This window comes from Oncorhynchus masou, chromosome 11 (assembly GCF_036934945.1).
Source record: "Oncorhynchus masou masou isolate Uvic2021 chromosome 11, UVic_Omas_1.1, whole genome shotgun sequence".
NCBI lineage: Eukaryota > Metazoa > Chordata > Actinopteri > Salmoniformes > Salmonidae > Oncorhynchus > Oncorhynchus masou.
Window position 1 is genome coordinate 53820680 of NC_088222.1, and position 13371 is coordinate 53834050.

The window sequence follows — 13371 nt, forward strand, 5'->3', positions numbered from 1 at the left end:
CAGCCCCCTCGTCATACTCAACAGTCACAGCTCTTCCTCCTCCGTAGGTACACTCTTAGAAAAAAGGGTTTCAAAAGGGTTCTTCGGCTGTCCCCATAGGAAAACCCTTTTTGATTCCAGATCTGTGAAAAGGGTTTTACATGGAACCCAAAACGCTACTATTTGGAACCAAAGGGGTTCTACCTGGAACCAACAAGGGTTCCTTCAACGGAATGGGGACAGCGGAAGAACCGATTTGGGTTCGAGATAGCACCTTTTTTTCTAAGAGTGTATGATGGATCGTCCACTACTGAAATGTACCACGCACCTGGGTGATGCTTCGGCACTGTAAAACGCCATTAAGACCCACCTCAGCAGTGGTTCAGAAAAGCAAAACGAGCCTTTAGGAACTGGGGCAGGGGGTCAAAAATCATTTTAGCTAGCTTGCCAAGCCAAATATAAACTGGCTTGCCATAATCAGGCCTGCAATTTCATGGGTCAGCACCAGATATTTCAGTTGATCCATTTTTTATTTCACCTTTTTTTAACTAGGCAGGTCAGTTAAGAACAAATTCTTATTTTCAATTACAGCCTAGGAATAGTGGGTTAACTGCCTTGTTCAGGGGCAGAACGACAGATTTTCACCTTGTCAGCTCGGGGATTCAATCTTGCAACCTTTTGGTTACTAGTCCAACGCTCTAACCACTAGGCTACCTGCCGCCCCATTTATCAACAAGTTATCAAAAACCCAAAAAAGTTTGATTCAAATATGCAATTAAAAACACTTAAAAACAATAAATATGTACAATATTTACAGAGCTCTCTGCCTAGGCTACCTCACGGCGCCATGGCAACCACGGAACGCAGCAACTTAATAATTAATATATAATATTATTATTATTATTATGTATATTATATTATATTATTATTAACTAATTAACATAAGATGTTCAATAACTGTCATCAAAATGTCAACTAACTATCCACTAACAACAACCCTCAACTTAGAAAACAGTTGCTTATCAACAGATAGTTTGTTAGCAGACGATTTTATCCAAAGCGACTTAATCATGCATACATTTGACATATGGGTGGTCAAGGGAATCGAACCTACTACCCTGACGTTCCAAGCGTCACACTCTACCAACTGAGATACAAAGGACCACTAGCTCTGCTACAGTCTAACCCCTTCCCAGACACAAGCCAGAAAACCCGGGTAGTCATGTGATCTGTTAGCAAAACAGGAAGTCAAGGTCCACCTACGCAGTTGTGGGGTTTTCTTCCGCAAGCCGTAACCACACACACACAATGCTTTAGGGAGCAGTGAGGGTAGATGCGTCTAGGCATCCAAGAGCTGTTCCCACATCCTCTCCCCAATATGAGACTTTAGACTTTATGACTCTCTTCATGTGAACAACCCCAACCATACTATTAAGGCCCCACTGTATAGCCCATGGAGTTTACAGCAATATTACTATAGATCATTTGAGTTCTTTGCCTTCTCTTCTCTTCTGCTGTCATCGTAACTTGTGGCCTAAGTGATCATAAAGTGCCCTCAGACCCCCCTTCCACGACTTGTGAATTGGGCCGTCTCTGGTACAGTTGACTTAAGTCTCATGAACATGGTGAATATCACGACGTGGTTCTCCCATGGTCTTCATCGAGATGTCACTGACAGATACTGTCCCGGTGGTGTATAGGACCCCGTCCCCCCTACTGACTCTGAGCGTTTGGTCGTGTGTTCCAACAGGGCAAGAAGAAGAGAAGAAAAAGAGAGAAGCAGCAGGACTCTACCACAGGTAATGTTCAATTAACAACCTTCAACATCCTCTCAGGCCAAACCACCACGCTTCAATACAATATACCAAAACTTCAAGCCCTATTCTAGCGTTTGAAACAACTTCACTGGTCGACTATCCTCTACTCAGACTGTGTCTCTGCTACTCTAACTAGCCGAGTTTGAACGCATGGCAGACTTCCCACTTGAAGTGTTCCTCTCTTCCCTAGTGTCCTCAATGCCTGTTGTGAAAGGAGCTCCTGCTCCCTTTACTCTGTTCTGGCTGCAGTTATGGGTTGTTGTTGTTGACTCCTGCTCAGTAATTGGGGACTAACAGTCTGGTTTGATGGCTCTCTGATTTACCATCTCTGTCAATGCATCAACGTCTGCCCTGACCTCTTTATCTGATCTGCTCTGCTCTCTCTCACTCTCACTCTCTCTCTCTCTCTCTCTCTCTATCTCTCTCTTCATCTCTTCCTCTCTTACCTTACTTCTTTCCTATGCGCATGTTGCCTTGTGCTCAGACCCTGGCTCTCCTAAGAAATGCAGAGCTCGCTTCGGCCTCAACCAACAAACGGACTGGTGTGGTCCCTGCAGGTGTGTATCTCTCGCCCTCTCGCTCTGCTACCCCTCTCTCCCTCTGTGAGCGTGCCTCAGCCCACTGCTGTGCTCTGCTCTGCATGCACTCATCTCACTAACCCTGTGACCCACGTCGCCCCCTACAGGTAGAGAACCCCAGCGTACTGGGGTGTCAGGAGGCTGTATTATTGGAAACTAAAGCTGCTTTGCTGGCTGGTGATGGGCTGGGTGTCTTCTCAGGGATTTGTGGGGGATGATGGGTGATGATGATCAAAGGAAAGTGGGAGAGAGGTCCTGTAGGTCTGAGGGGAGGAAAGGGATTCACACATAGAGTTGAAGTCGGAAGTTTACATACACTTTGGTTAGAGTCGTTAAAACTCGTTTTTCAACCACTCCACAAATATCTTGTTGACAAACTATGGTTTGGCAAGTTGGTTAGGATATCTACGTTGCGCATGACACAAGTAATTTCTCCAACAATTGTTTACAGACAGATTATTTCACTTATAATTCACTGTATCACAATTCCAGTGTGTCAGAAGTTTACATACACTAAGTTGCCTGTGCCTTCAAACAGCTTGGAAAATTCCAGAAAATTATGTCATGGCTTTAGAAGCTTCTGATAGGCTAATTGACATAATTTGAGTCAATTGGAGGTGTACCTGTGGATGTATTATTATTATTATTATGTATTTCAAGGTCTAACTTCAAACTCAGTGCCTCTTTGCTTGACATCATGGGAAAATCAAAAGAAATCAGCCAAGACCTCAGAAAATAATTGTAGACCTCCACAAGTCTGGTTCATCCTTGGGACTAATTTCCAAATGCCCGAAGGTACCACATTCATCTGTACAAACAATAGTACGCAAGTATAAACACCATGGGACCACGTAGCCGTCATACAGCTCAGGAAGGAGACGTATTCTGTCTCCTAGAGATTAACGTACTTCGTTGTGAAAAGTGCAAATCAATCCCAAAAAAACAGCAAAGGACCTTCGAAAGATGCTGGAGGAAACAGGTACAAAAGTATCTATATCCAGAGTTAAACGAGTCCTATATTGACATAACCTGAAAGGCCACTCAGCAACGAAGAAGCCACTGCTCCAAAACCACCGTAAAAAAGCCAGACTACAGTTTGCAACTGCACATGGGGACAAAGATCGTACTTTTTGGAGAAATGTCCTCTGGTCTGATGAAACAAAAATATAACTGTTTGGCCATAATGACCATCGTTATGTTTGGAGGAAAAAGGGGGAGGCTTGCAAGCCGAAGAACACCATCCCAACCGTGAAGCATGGTGGTGGCAGCATCATGTTGTGGGGGTGCTTTGCTGCAGGAGGGACTGATGCACTTCACAAAATAGATGGCAACATGAGGATGGAAAATTATGTGTATATATTGAAGCAGCATCTCAAGACATCAGTCAGGAAGTTAAAGCTTGGTCGCAAATGGGTCTTCCAAATGGACAATGACCCCAAGCATACTTCAAAAGTTGTGTCAAAATGGCTTATTGACAACAAAGTCAAGGTATTGGAGTGGCCATCACAATGCCCTGACCTCAAACCTATAGAAAATTTGTGGGCAGAACTAAAAAAGCGCGTGCGAGCAAGGAGGCCTGCAAACCTGACTCAGTTACACCAGCTCTGTCAGGAGGATTGGGCCAAAATTCACCCAACTTATTGTGGGAAGCTTGTGGAAGGCTACCCAAAACGTTTGACACAAGTTAAACAATTTAAAGGCAATGCTACCAAATACTAATTGAGTGTAGATGTAAACTTCTGACCCACTGGGAATGTGATGAAAGAAATAAAAGCTGAAATAAGTCATTCTCTCTACTGCCATTCTGACATTTCACATTCCTAAAATAAAGCAGTAATCCTAACTGACCTAAGACAGGGAATTTTTACTAGGATTAAATGTCAGGAATTGTGAAAAAAACTGAGTTTAAATGTATTTGGCTAAGATGTATGTAAACTTCCGACTTCAACTGTAGCTGTTCTCTGCTTAAAACAGATATTTCTTGATTATGCTATTGGTAGAAATGACAAAGCAGGCATTTTTTATTTTTATTTACAGTGGATGGAGGATCAGTCATGCTCATCATCAGTGACTTTTTTTTGACCAACTCAATCTCTTCTCCTTTATTCCTTTACACATCTGCACACTCAAAGTCACATCATTGCAGAGGTATCTGCCCTGCCTTCCCCACCATGCCGTCACATCATGGAAATCTCCTGACCACTGTGCGTGTTGTATGTGTGTTGTGCTGCAAGAGAACAAAGGGAGGTGAATGTGGTTAGAGCGAATCCTGAGCACACACAGACACACACAATCTCGCACCGCCGCTCTGCACTTTGATGCCATTTCTCATGCTCATCTGCCTTCAACTTTCTCCATTCATGCGGTCAGGCAGTGCAGCTTTTGATAGTGAACTCTGACATTTAGAATCGCTCTCTCTTCCTCCACATCTCAAAATATTTCCTCGCACCTTCTCTTTCGCAGGCACTAAGTGACTCATGTTGGGTTCTGGTAATAATCATGGGATAAGGCGTGACGCTTTGGTATTAACGAAGAGGCAAACAACCGTTGTTCACTTTCAATTTAGCTTAGAAAACATTTCTAATGATCACGAGAACAAACACAAAAATCATTCATGATTTGAAGGAAATGGTGGTGGATCTATGAAAACATATTTGATGGTATTCAATGGATTTGCTCTTTTGGCTTCTTCAAACTCAATTCAATCATGTTGAAAACAGTAAAAGAAAGTTCATTTTGGTGACGCTTTGCATCCACGCTTTATTCACAGATAACTCTCTTGACTGTTCCTAGGAGGAAAAAGAAGTGCATTCGATACCTTCAAGGAGGATGGTGCGCCAGCCCCACTTCTTCCGATGGAAGCGCTATAGACTCGCCCCCCTCTCCCGTCGACGGCGTCCCCCTCAGCACCCCTCCCTGCCCAGCTCGCCCTCGCCTGCTTCCCCCTCACACATCCCTCTGCACCCCCAGCCCAGCAAACAACACACACCCCATATCCTCTCCAAACCCAAGACCACAGAACTCTCTCTCAAAGCTTTAATAGAATCATCCCAACAGCACGACAATCTCAATCATCATCATCATGACTGTACCCTGCCCAAGTCTCACTAGCCAGCCTCACCTGTCCTGTCCCCTCACACTTCCTCGCACCATCCCAACACCCCGCCAGATAGACAGACAAAGCCCAACGTCAACCGGAATAAACAAGGAGTGGGGAGCAAAACGCTGGAGAAAAGACCTTCACCACAAACATCCAAAAACAATGACAGAGCTCGTTGTGTCTGGGAGAGGATGCCATTCACATCAATATGACTAACTGACTTCTGACTGATTTACTCAGTGCTCATGTCATTTTAATATTGCCGGGATGATAACTGCTTCTCTTCCTCACTGCCTAAAATCGAATTGATTCCATTTCCAAAGATTTTTACAGAGGAGTATGGTACTCCTCCTTTTCATAAGACTTTCACACGTGTCAAAGGAACCTTTTCCAGAATAGATAGTATTTATATTGATTAATGATGTCGTATAAGGTTGAAGCTTCAAGGTAGTGACAGTGTTTTTCACTGTGTCGACATGTTCGTCTCCCCTCGGAGAGACTCATCTCTATGTTATGTTCATTTGTTTTAGGCACTTCCTGCTTGTCAGTCAAATTCTTGCTCGATACATTATTTTGATGTAGTTCCCCTCACAGAGAATTAAAACATCATTGGTGTTTGTTCATAAGAATGCAGTTTGGGAGATTAATTTGTTTCCTGGTGTCAAAAAGCCTCCATTATATAAAAAAAAATGAAATTCGGCAGTCCTAAACTGCCTCTGTCTGACTGAACATTCTATAATCCGGGGTTTCTAAAACTATGGGTCAGGACCCAAAGTGAGACTCTGGGATGTTAGAGGTGGGTCGCAATTTATGAGAATACATCTACATTCATACACTATTTCTTAATTTGGCTCAATGGAGGACGATTTGAGTCTCAAGAGGACTGTTAATTTCTCATTTGGGTCTCGAGCTGAAAAAGATTAAAGAACCCTGCTGTAAACTAAAGAGCAAATGAGTACTATATTTCATTGTGTTGTAAAGCTGTTGAATTCGCTACATAAGATGTTTGGTTATGTAAAAGAATGAACTTTTTTTTCTCCCAAAGTTGTTTCTTCAGTCTCTAATTTCAGTTTTCCACTAAAAGCAATATTTAATTTATTTTACACCCGTCTTCTCAAGAGAAAAACACATTTTGTGCAGAAGTTTTGCATTAGCTTTTCCTTTCATTGAAGTTATCAGAGCTGTGTCAATCCTTTTCAGTGTGTTCATGTTCCACCTAAGTGTACCAAAAATATATGTGAAAAACAATGGCTTTAATTTACTGCTTGCAAGTGTCAAACCCTGCTTACTTTGGAGATACTGTAGGCGGTGTACAGCAAGGCTTTTCTGTTTGTTCAATCAATGTCTAGTCCATCAGAGGGTGCTCTAATAACACACATCTTAGATTTGGGGACTGCTCGTATCAAAACGACCACACATAAAAAAGGTGTACTGATGTCTGTCTTTTCAAAAAAAATATGTTACACATTGAAAGACTTCTGCCTTTGATGTGCTCATTTTTGTTCGATGTATTAAAGTATTTTGAAATTCTGGATCAGTTTCCTCACTATTTCCCCATTAGATGTAAAATCACAAACAGCAGACAGACACATTAATTTAAGTCATTTATTAACTCCAGGAATTCAATGGTTGTTAACCCTATATGTCATCTTCAGAGCAGAACTGAGAAAATATTCCAATAGTACTAAGCTTGGTAAATACCATAAGTTCAGTGACAAACAGATCACACACTTACTTCTTCGACAAGCACTTCCAATCCACAGGACATTTTGCACATGTTTACCCCCACTTCAAATCTCCTACGACAGCTTGTCTCCGTATCATGACTAAGAAGACAGCACAGAAGAGGCTGCATTTACAAAATTCTGCACTGCGCTATCATTTCAGTCAAAAAAGCTATTTATTCAGTTGACTCAAAAAAAAGAAGGATATTCGGTAAAAAAAAGACAACTATAGCAATTCAAAAAAGGAGTTAAATTGTAAAGACCAGACTATGCATCTCATGTGAAGTAACATTTGTAAAAACATGAAATAGCTTATTAAATTATTTTGCACAAGCAATAGAAATGGTCATGCTGTGGAGTACATAGGGGGGGGCTCTAATAGACTATGATGTAATATTAACACGCATGAACAGCGCAGTGCAACCAGTTAATGGAACAATCCTTTCAGTGTGTTAGTGTTGGCATGATCCTCCTTTATTTCTCTTCACACCACTGGTTCTCCTTGCGTACCTGGGAGGGGGGGGGGGGGCAGCACACACTGTCACATGGCTCAAATGTGTATTATCACAAGGCAGCTCCGCATTCAGGACTGCGGTTCTGCCCTAAATAACACCGTATTCGTTTTATATACTACTTTTGACCAGGGCCGATAGGGCTGGTCAAAAAAAAGGTAGTGCACTGTGACTGTGTAGGGTGCCGTGTGGGACATCCTGAAAACCACAGGCCGTATTACCTGGGCTTCCTCCTCCTCTGTGAAGTCATTTTTGATATTGAACGTCTTCCTGATCTCCTCTGGGGTCTTGCCTTTTATCATGTTGGCCACCGTCTTGCAGGTGACATCTAGCAGTCCTTTGATGTCCAAATAGTTTGCGGCCTAAACATTTAAAAAAATACAAATAATGATGATAATAATAAAGGATGGAAAGAAAACAACTGCAAGTACTGCCTTTCAAGTGAACTACTGCAGCCCTGGGCTTAGGCCGAGTAAACAGGTCTCGGGAGCTGGGTAAAACCTACTCCTCAAATGACAGACTTGTGTTACAGTTCCTAGAAGCCCTGAGCGCTACAAGAACATATTGCGCAAATCACTGCACAAGAGCTGCTTGTTTAACTTCATATGCACATAGCTGATACTTCCTGAGCCGCTTACACACAGGAAGAGAAAACGCAGCCGTCTCCATGCGTTTCTACGCAAAGCCGGTGGCAGATTTGCCTCCCACCTCGGCGGCAGCAGCACAGAGAGGGACGGCACATGCACAGGGAATTTCTCTAACACTCAAATATTTGCCACCTGTTTCTCCCCTCGGTGACCAATCAAATTACAGGGGGATGGATCCCTTTTTCTGGGGTGTTTCATTGGATAATCCAGTGGTTTCATAGTGGAGGCGTTTTGTACCACCAGAGTTTAAGATTTTGGATAAAGTGTCGGCAACTTTGACTGTGGGTGTAAGGCTCTTTAGTAATGACCGACTACTACCTCCAGTTATCACTTTATTAAGCACCTATTAGCTTAACTGGTGTGGTATGTTCAGCTAAGCCATTGCCTAAATTCAAGACCTGAGACACTTCCACTTTGTGTGTGTACAGGTGTCACACTGTTTCTTTGAGTGAGTGGCAGGGGGGTAGGTACACACCAGAATGAGTTCGAAGAGGGTCCCTTGGTCCACTTTGAGGAATTCCTGGTCCCAGACGGGAATGTCGTCCGTCCTCTTCTCCTTGTTCTCGTCATCCTCGGGGGGAGGGGGGTCGTCTTTATGGTGGGTGCACCACTGGATCACCTGGAGGGAGGAAACTGAAGTGAGAAAGGAAACATGAAAAGGAACAACTATTCCTAGGGCACAGTCCGTGAACCAGACGCGCCGGGGCATCCATCTCCCACGGAGTTCAGTTTCAGAGGCCTAACACACATGCCCTTCTGTTTAGAGCTGTATGCTTCTGGCAGAGAGACATGCTATTCTACAGATGTAAGAAACAACAACAAAAAACAACATTAATTAAGTCAGGCAGACAATGTATAATTGTCTGACCATGCAAACATTTCCCCAAACAAAATGTAATTCACTAGCCACAAGGATACAGTTGCTGAACAAAGCAGCATAAACAACATCAGCTTGTCCCACAGTTGGAGACATGCACAAGACAGCATGGAACAATTCAACTGGCAGATGGAATAACAAAAATCATCTTTAATCCCACATCCCTTCACACAGTATAAATCCAATGAACAACGTCTACACCTTCAGCAGACAATCACACCATTTGATTTCTAGAGATTCGGACAGGCACAGATGACCAGTTTCATTTGTTCTTTCACATTGTAGACTGTGCCCTTAAGGCCAACTATCCCAACCATCTGTCCGCGAGCAAGGCTGCTCCTGTAAGTCGCTCTGGATAAGAGCGTCTGCTAAGTAATGTAATGATCGAGCATGGACCCTCACAGTGCCTCCCACATAGGTACGGATCCCTGTTACAGGTTTGGGAAAGTCATTCTGCCTACACGTTTTGCTTACATTGGTTTGAATTGTGCACAAATGTTTCACTTCCTGGAAAATCATCTAGTAGAAAAGGCTAAGAAGGGTTTGGGTTCAATTGAATAGTGCCGCTATGGATAGAAGTGACGTGCAACTAAACTGATAAAAGTGGAAATAGAGATAAGATAGCCCCAGCTCTGGTTGGGAGGAGGCACTTTACCTAAGGTTATCAATGTCCAACTCCCAACAGTTTGCCTGTCCCTCAGTCCATTGCACCAGATATGGGATAACTGTCAGACAGTGAGTCCACTTGCCTTCTTGAGGATGGCTGCATTCACATTCGGGAGGGGGACTGGATCATCATCTCCTTCATCATCCATACCCAAATCTGTCAAAGACAACCATTAGACAAGCACACAGATACTGCCAGACCGTTTTGATAGCTGTACTTTAAATCAAATTGTATTTGTCTCATGCGCCGAATACAACAGGTACAACACCTTCCCACAAAATGCTTACTTACAAGCCCTTAACCAACAATACAGTCCAAGAAAGAGTTCAGAAAATATTTACTAAATAAATCTTCAAATAACAAGATTTTCGCATTAATAGGGTGTCTAATCAAAAATGCATCTTTTGACCAATGGGTAAAATAATATGTTAATTTTGTAGATGATCCTCTATGAAAACCAATGTTCCAAGCCTCAAGTCTATATCCAATCAGATAAAATGTTATTGGTCACATGTGCCGAATACAACAGACAAACTTTACAGTGAAATGCTTACGAGCCCATTCCCAACAATACAATTAAAAAAAAACTAATATTTGCACCAAAAAAAAGGAAACAGTAACACAAAATAACGAGGCGATACACAAGGAGTACCAGTACCAAGTCTATGTGCATGGGTACAAGGTAGTTGAGGTAATACAGTATGTACACGTGGGTAGGCAATCAGGATATAAGAAACTGAGTAGCAGCAGTGTGAAGTGTGAAAGTGGTTCTATGTGTGAGAGAGTGTGTGTGTGGCGTCAATATGCTTGTGTATGTTTTGTGTGTGAGCGTATGTAATGTGTGTGTTGGAGTGTCAGTGTAGTATGTGTGAGTGTGTGGGTAGAGTCTAGTGAGTGTGCATAGAGCCAGTGCAAAACAATTCAGATACATAAATAATAAAGGAGGTTGATGTAAACTGTCCAGGTGGCCATTTGATTAACTATTCAGCAGTCTTAAGGCTTGAGGGTAAAAGCTGTTCAGGTGCCTTTTGGTCCCAGAGGGTACCACTTGCCGTGCGGTAGCAGAGAAAAGAGACTATGACTTGGGTGGCTGGAGTCTGACTATTTTTAGAGCCTTCCTCTGACACCACCCGGTATAGAAGTCCTGGATGGCAGGGAACTCTGCCCAGTACATCCAGTGATGTACTGGGCCGTACATGATGTACTGGGCCGTATGCACTACCCTCTGTATTGCCTTGCAGTCAGATGACAAGCAGTTGCCATACCAAGCGGTGATGTAGCCAGGCAAGATGCTTTCATTGGTGCAGCTATGTAACTTTGAGGATCTGAGGACCCCCGCCAAATCTTTTCAGCCTCCATTCAAAACTTACTGGGAGTTACAAGTTACCCTTGTTGGTTGGTCAAAATTAGCATGACTAAATCAATGGAGGCCAGAGAAGAAGAAAAACATTCCCAAAAATATGAAAAACAGCATTGTCAGCTAGGCTGGATGCTGTGCGAGAATTAAGGCTACCTGACAGGGTCACCGTTGAACTCTTCATCTTTCTTCTCAAATCCAGAGGACATAAAACAATATAGGAGGTAAGATATATATCGATTTGAGACATGACGAAGTGTTTTCATATTTTTGTATACACCGTTAAAACTCCAATAACCTTTGATGGGATTAAGGTAGTTTCATGGGGTTTGGACCATTGGTTTTCTTAGGAGTAACAACATAATTAACATGTTTTACCCACTGGTCAAAATATGCGTTTTGATTTGAACACCCTACTCATGTTACAACCACATGATCACAACAGAGTACATCGCTACATTACCTTCCAGCATTGTCTTTATTGTAACAGACTGCTTTGCTATTTCCACATCCACCTCAAAGATCTCGCCATCTGAGCTTTGCAGTTTAATTGTGGGCATCTGTAAAACAGGAAAACGTTTGTCAGTTTCAGGCTTCGCGTTAGCTTGCGGGGTAATGAACTACATTTTATGAACTACGTTTTATATAGGGTGACAGGCGAGCCCTGTATTCGGCTTACTGACAAGGGAACAGTTACGCTACCTTAGCTGCGTTGGCTAAAGTTAAGGTGGCTAGTTAGCCATTTCCAATCCTAGTTCGATAACGTTACTGTAGTCAGACAAGTAACGCCAGTTAATAGGTACCCAAACACTTGCCAGCCAAGTTCATGTTTCGGTAGACAGGCACGTTAGTTAACTAACTAAGTAGTTCTACCTAGCTACGTTACCAGTTCACGCAACTGACTGTATAACGTTAGCTGGATAACGTTAGCTAGCTTCACACGCTAACTCAACATAGCTATCTAGCTTCGATTCCAGTCTGTTTCATGAACTAGGTACAGTAGTTAGCATTAACTTGCTTGGTTACTAACTACACATGCAGCCTTGGCAACTGTAAACAACCAGGATATCTGAAACAGGCATAGGCTGAAATTAGATTCAATACTAGCGCTACACTGTAAGTGGCAATAATGTCAGGTAACAGTAAGCTAACTAGTTAGCTACGTTAACCTTAGCTAGTCGTTGTCAGCTAGCACAGCAGGCTAACGACGTCGTCAGCAAGGCCTCGTCTTAGCAACCATATTCAAGTCATTTATATTTTCATTTAAATATAGGAATACTACATTTAAAACACAAATTATTTCACCAATACATGCAACTAAATGGTGGTTACTTACTGTGATTTTTTTTTTAAAGCAAATCTAGAGATAAAATATTAAACGTCAACAGGGCCAGAACGAAGCACAGGCAATCGCTGGAACTGTGCTAGCTGCGCTTTGTCAAATGGAGCAGGTCGTCTTGTGATATGCCTGTGAGTGATTTCCCCCATTGACATTAAGACAGAATTTCACGTAATATTTATTAACATGATTGTCTTCTAATATTATTTTTGTAATATTTTGTGCATTCTGTTCATTTTTGCGTCCAAAATATATACAATTATAGTATTATATGCACATTGTTGCTCTTTCATGATGTGTACTGCTCAGGTTCTGTCAATTTGTCCCAGCACAAAAACAAATTACCGTAATTGTTTTACTCTCTTTGTGCAGTCATATTGTTAGCCAAGATGTTAGTATTTTTTTAATGCCATGACAGTAATTGTTTAATGTAAATATGCCTACACTTTGTTGTTGCCTTACTTGAATAGTAGGCCTATGAAGTTTGCATATAACATGTAGCTATAAATATTATGTAAAATAGTATTCACAACAATGATCACTGATTCACAATCACACCTTTACCTTGACCGACATTCCGAGTTGTAATGTTGAGTCCTGCCGTGAGATGGCACTCTTTCCACATTATTTGTATATTATTATTTCCATGGTATTTTCTTCACTTATAATATTTTGGTGGGTGCTTAATATTTGCATTATATTCATGTGTGGATTGGAAATGTGTTTTTTTTGCATATACCAACTCCCCCTAAGACACCCTCTGAGAGTAGGGTC

General features: G+C 42.2%; 2 protein-coding genes across 11 annotated transcripts in view; one reads left to right on the forward strand and one right to left on the reverse strand.

Moving 5' to 3' along the window:
• tcf7 (transcription factor 7) overlaps nucleotides 1-7006 on the forward strand; it is a 76022-nt gene extending 69016 nt beyond the window's left edge. For 3 of the 10 annotated variants that reach the window (XM_064978802.1, XM_064978804.1, XM_064978805.1), the window contains 3 exons: nucleotides 1730-1778; nucleotides 2281-2353; nucleotides 5168-7006. In XM_064978802.1, coding sequence (XP_064834874.1) covers nucleotides 1730-1778; nucleotides 2281-2353; nucleotides 5168-5414 — 369 coding nt within the window. In that variant the 3' untranslated portion in view covers nucleotides 5415-7006. Of the gene's footprint in view, nucleotides 1-1729; nucleotides 1779-2280; nucleotides 2354-5144 lie in introns of all 10 variants that reach the window. The other 7 variants (XM_064978807.1, XM_064978808.1, XM_064978812.1 and 4 more) reach the window with 3 other exon arrangements.
• A 59-nt stretch (nucleotides 7007-7065) lies between these two features.
• Nucleotides 7066-12709, reverse strand: LOC135548834 (S-phase kinase-associated protein 1). Its single transcript, XM_064978813.1, has 6 exons — nucleotides 12595-12709; nucleotides 11722-11818; nucleotides 9984-10057; nucleotides 8833-8976; nucleotides 7932-8072; nucleotides 7066-7708 (listed from the first exon to the last, which is right to left on the reverse strand). Exons 2-6 carry the CDS (start codon nucleotides 11816-11818, stop codon nucleotides 7673-7675), a joined length of 492 nt encoding a protein of 163 aa, XP_064834885.1. The 5' UTR covers nucleotides 12595-12709; the 3' UTR covers nucleotides 7066-7672.
• Nucleotides 12710-13371: the final 662 nt, after the last annotated feature.

Coding starts and splice junctions, on each gene's coding strand:
- LOC135548834 (XM_064978813.1), bottom strand. CDS start 11,818: ATGCCCACAATTAAACTGCAAAGCTCAGATGGCGAGATCTTTGAGGTG. Junction 8,977..9,983: donor ATGCAGCCATCCTCAAGAAG/GCAAGTGGACTC, acceptor TCCTCCCTCCAG/GTGATCCAGTGGTGCACCCA. Junction 7,709..7,931: donor CAGAGGAGGAGGAAGCCCAG/GTAATACGGCCT, acceptor CCCCCCTCCCAG/GTACGCAAGGAGAACCAGTG.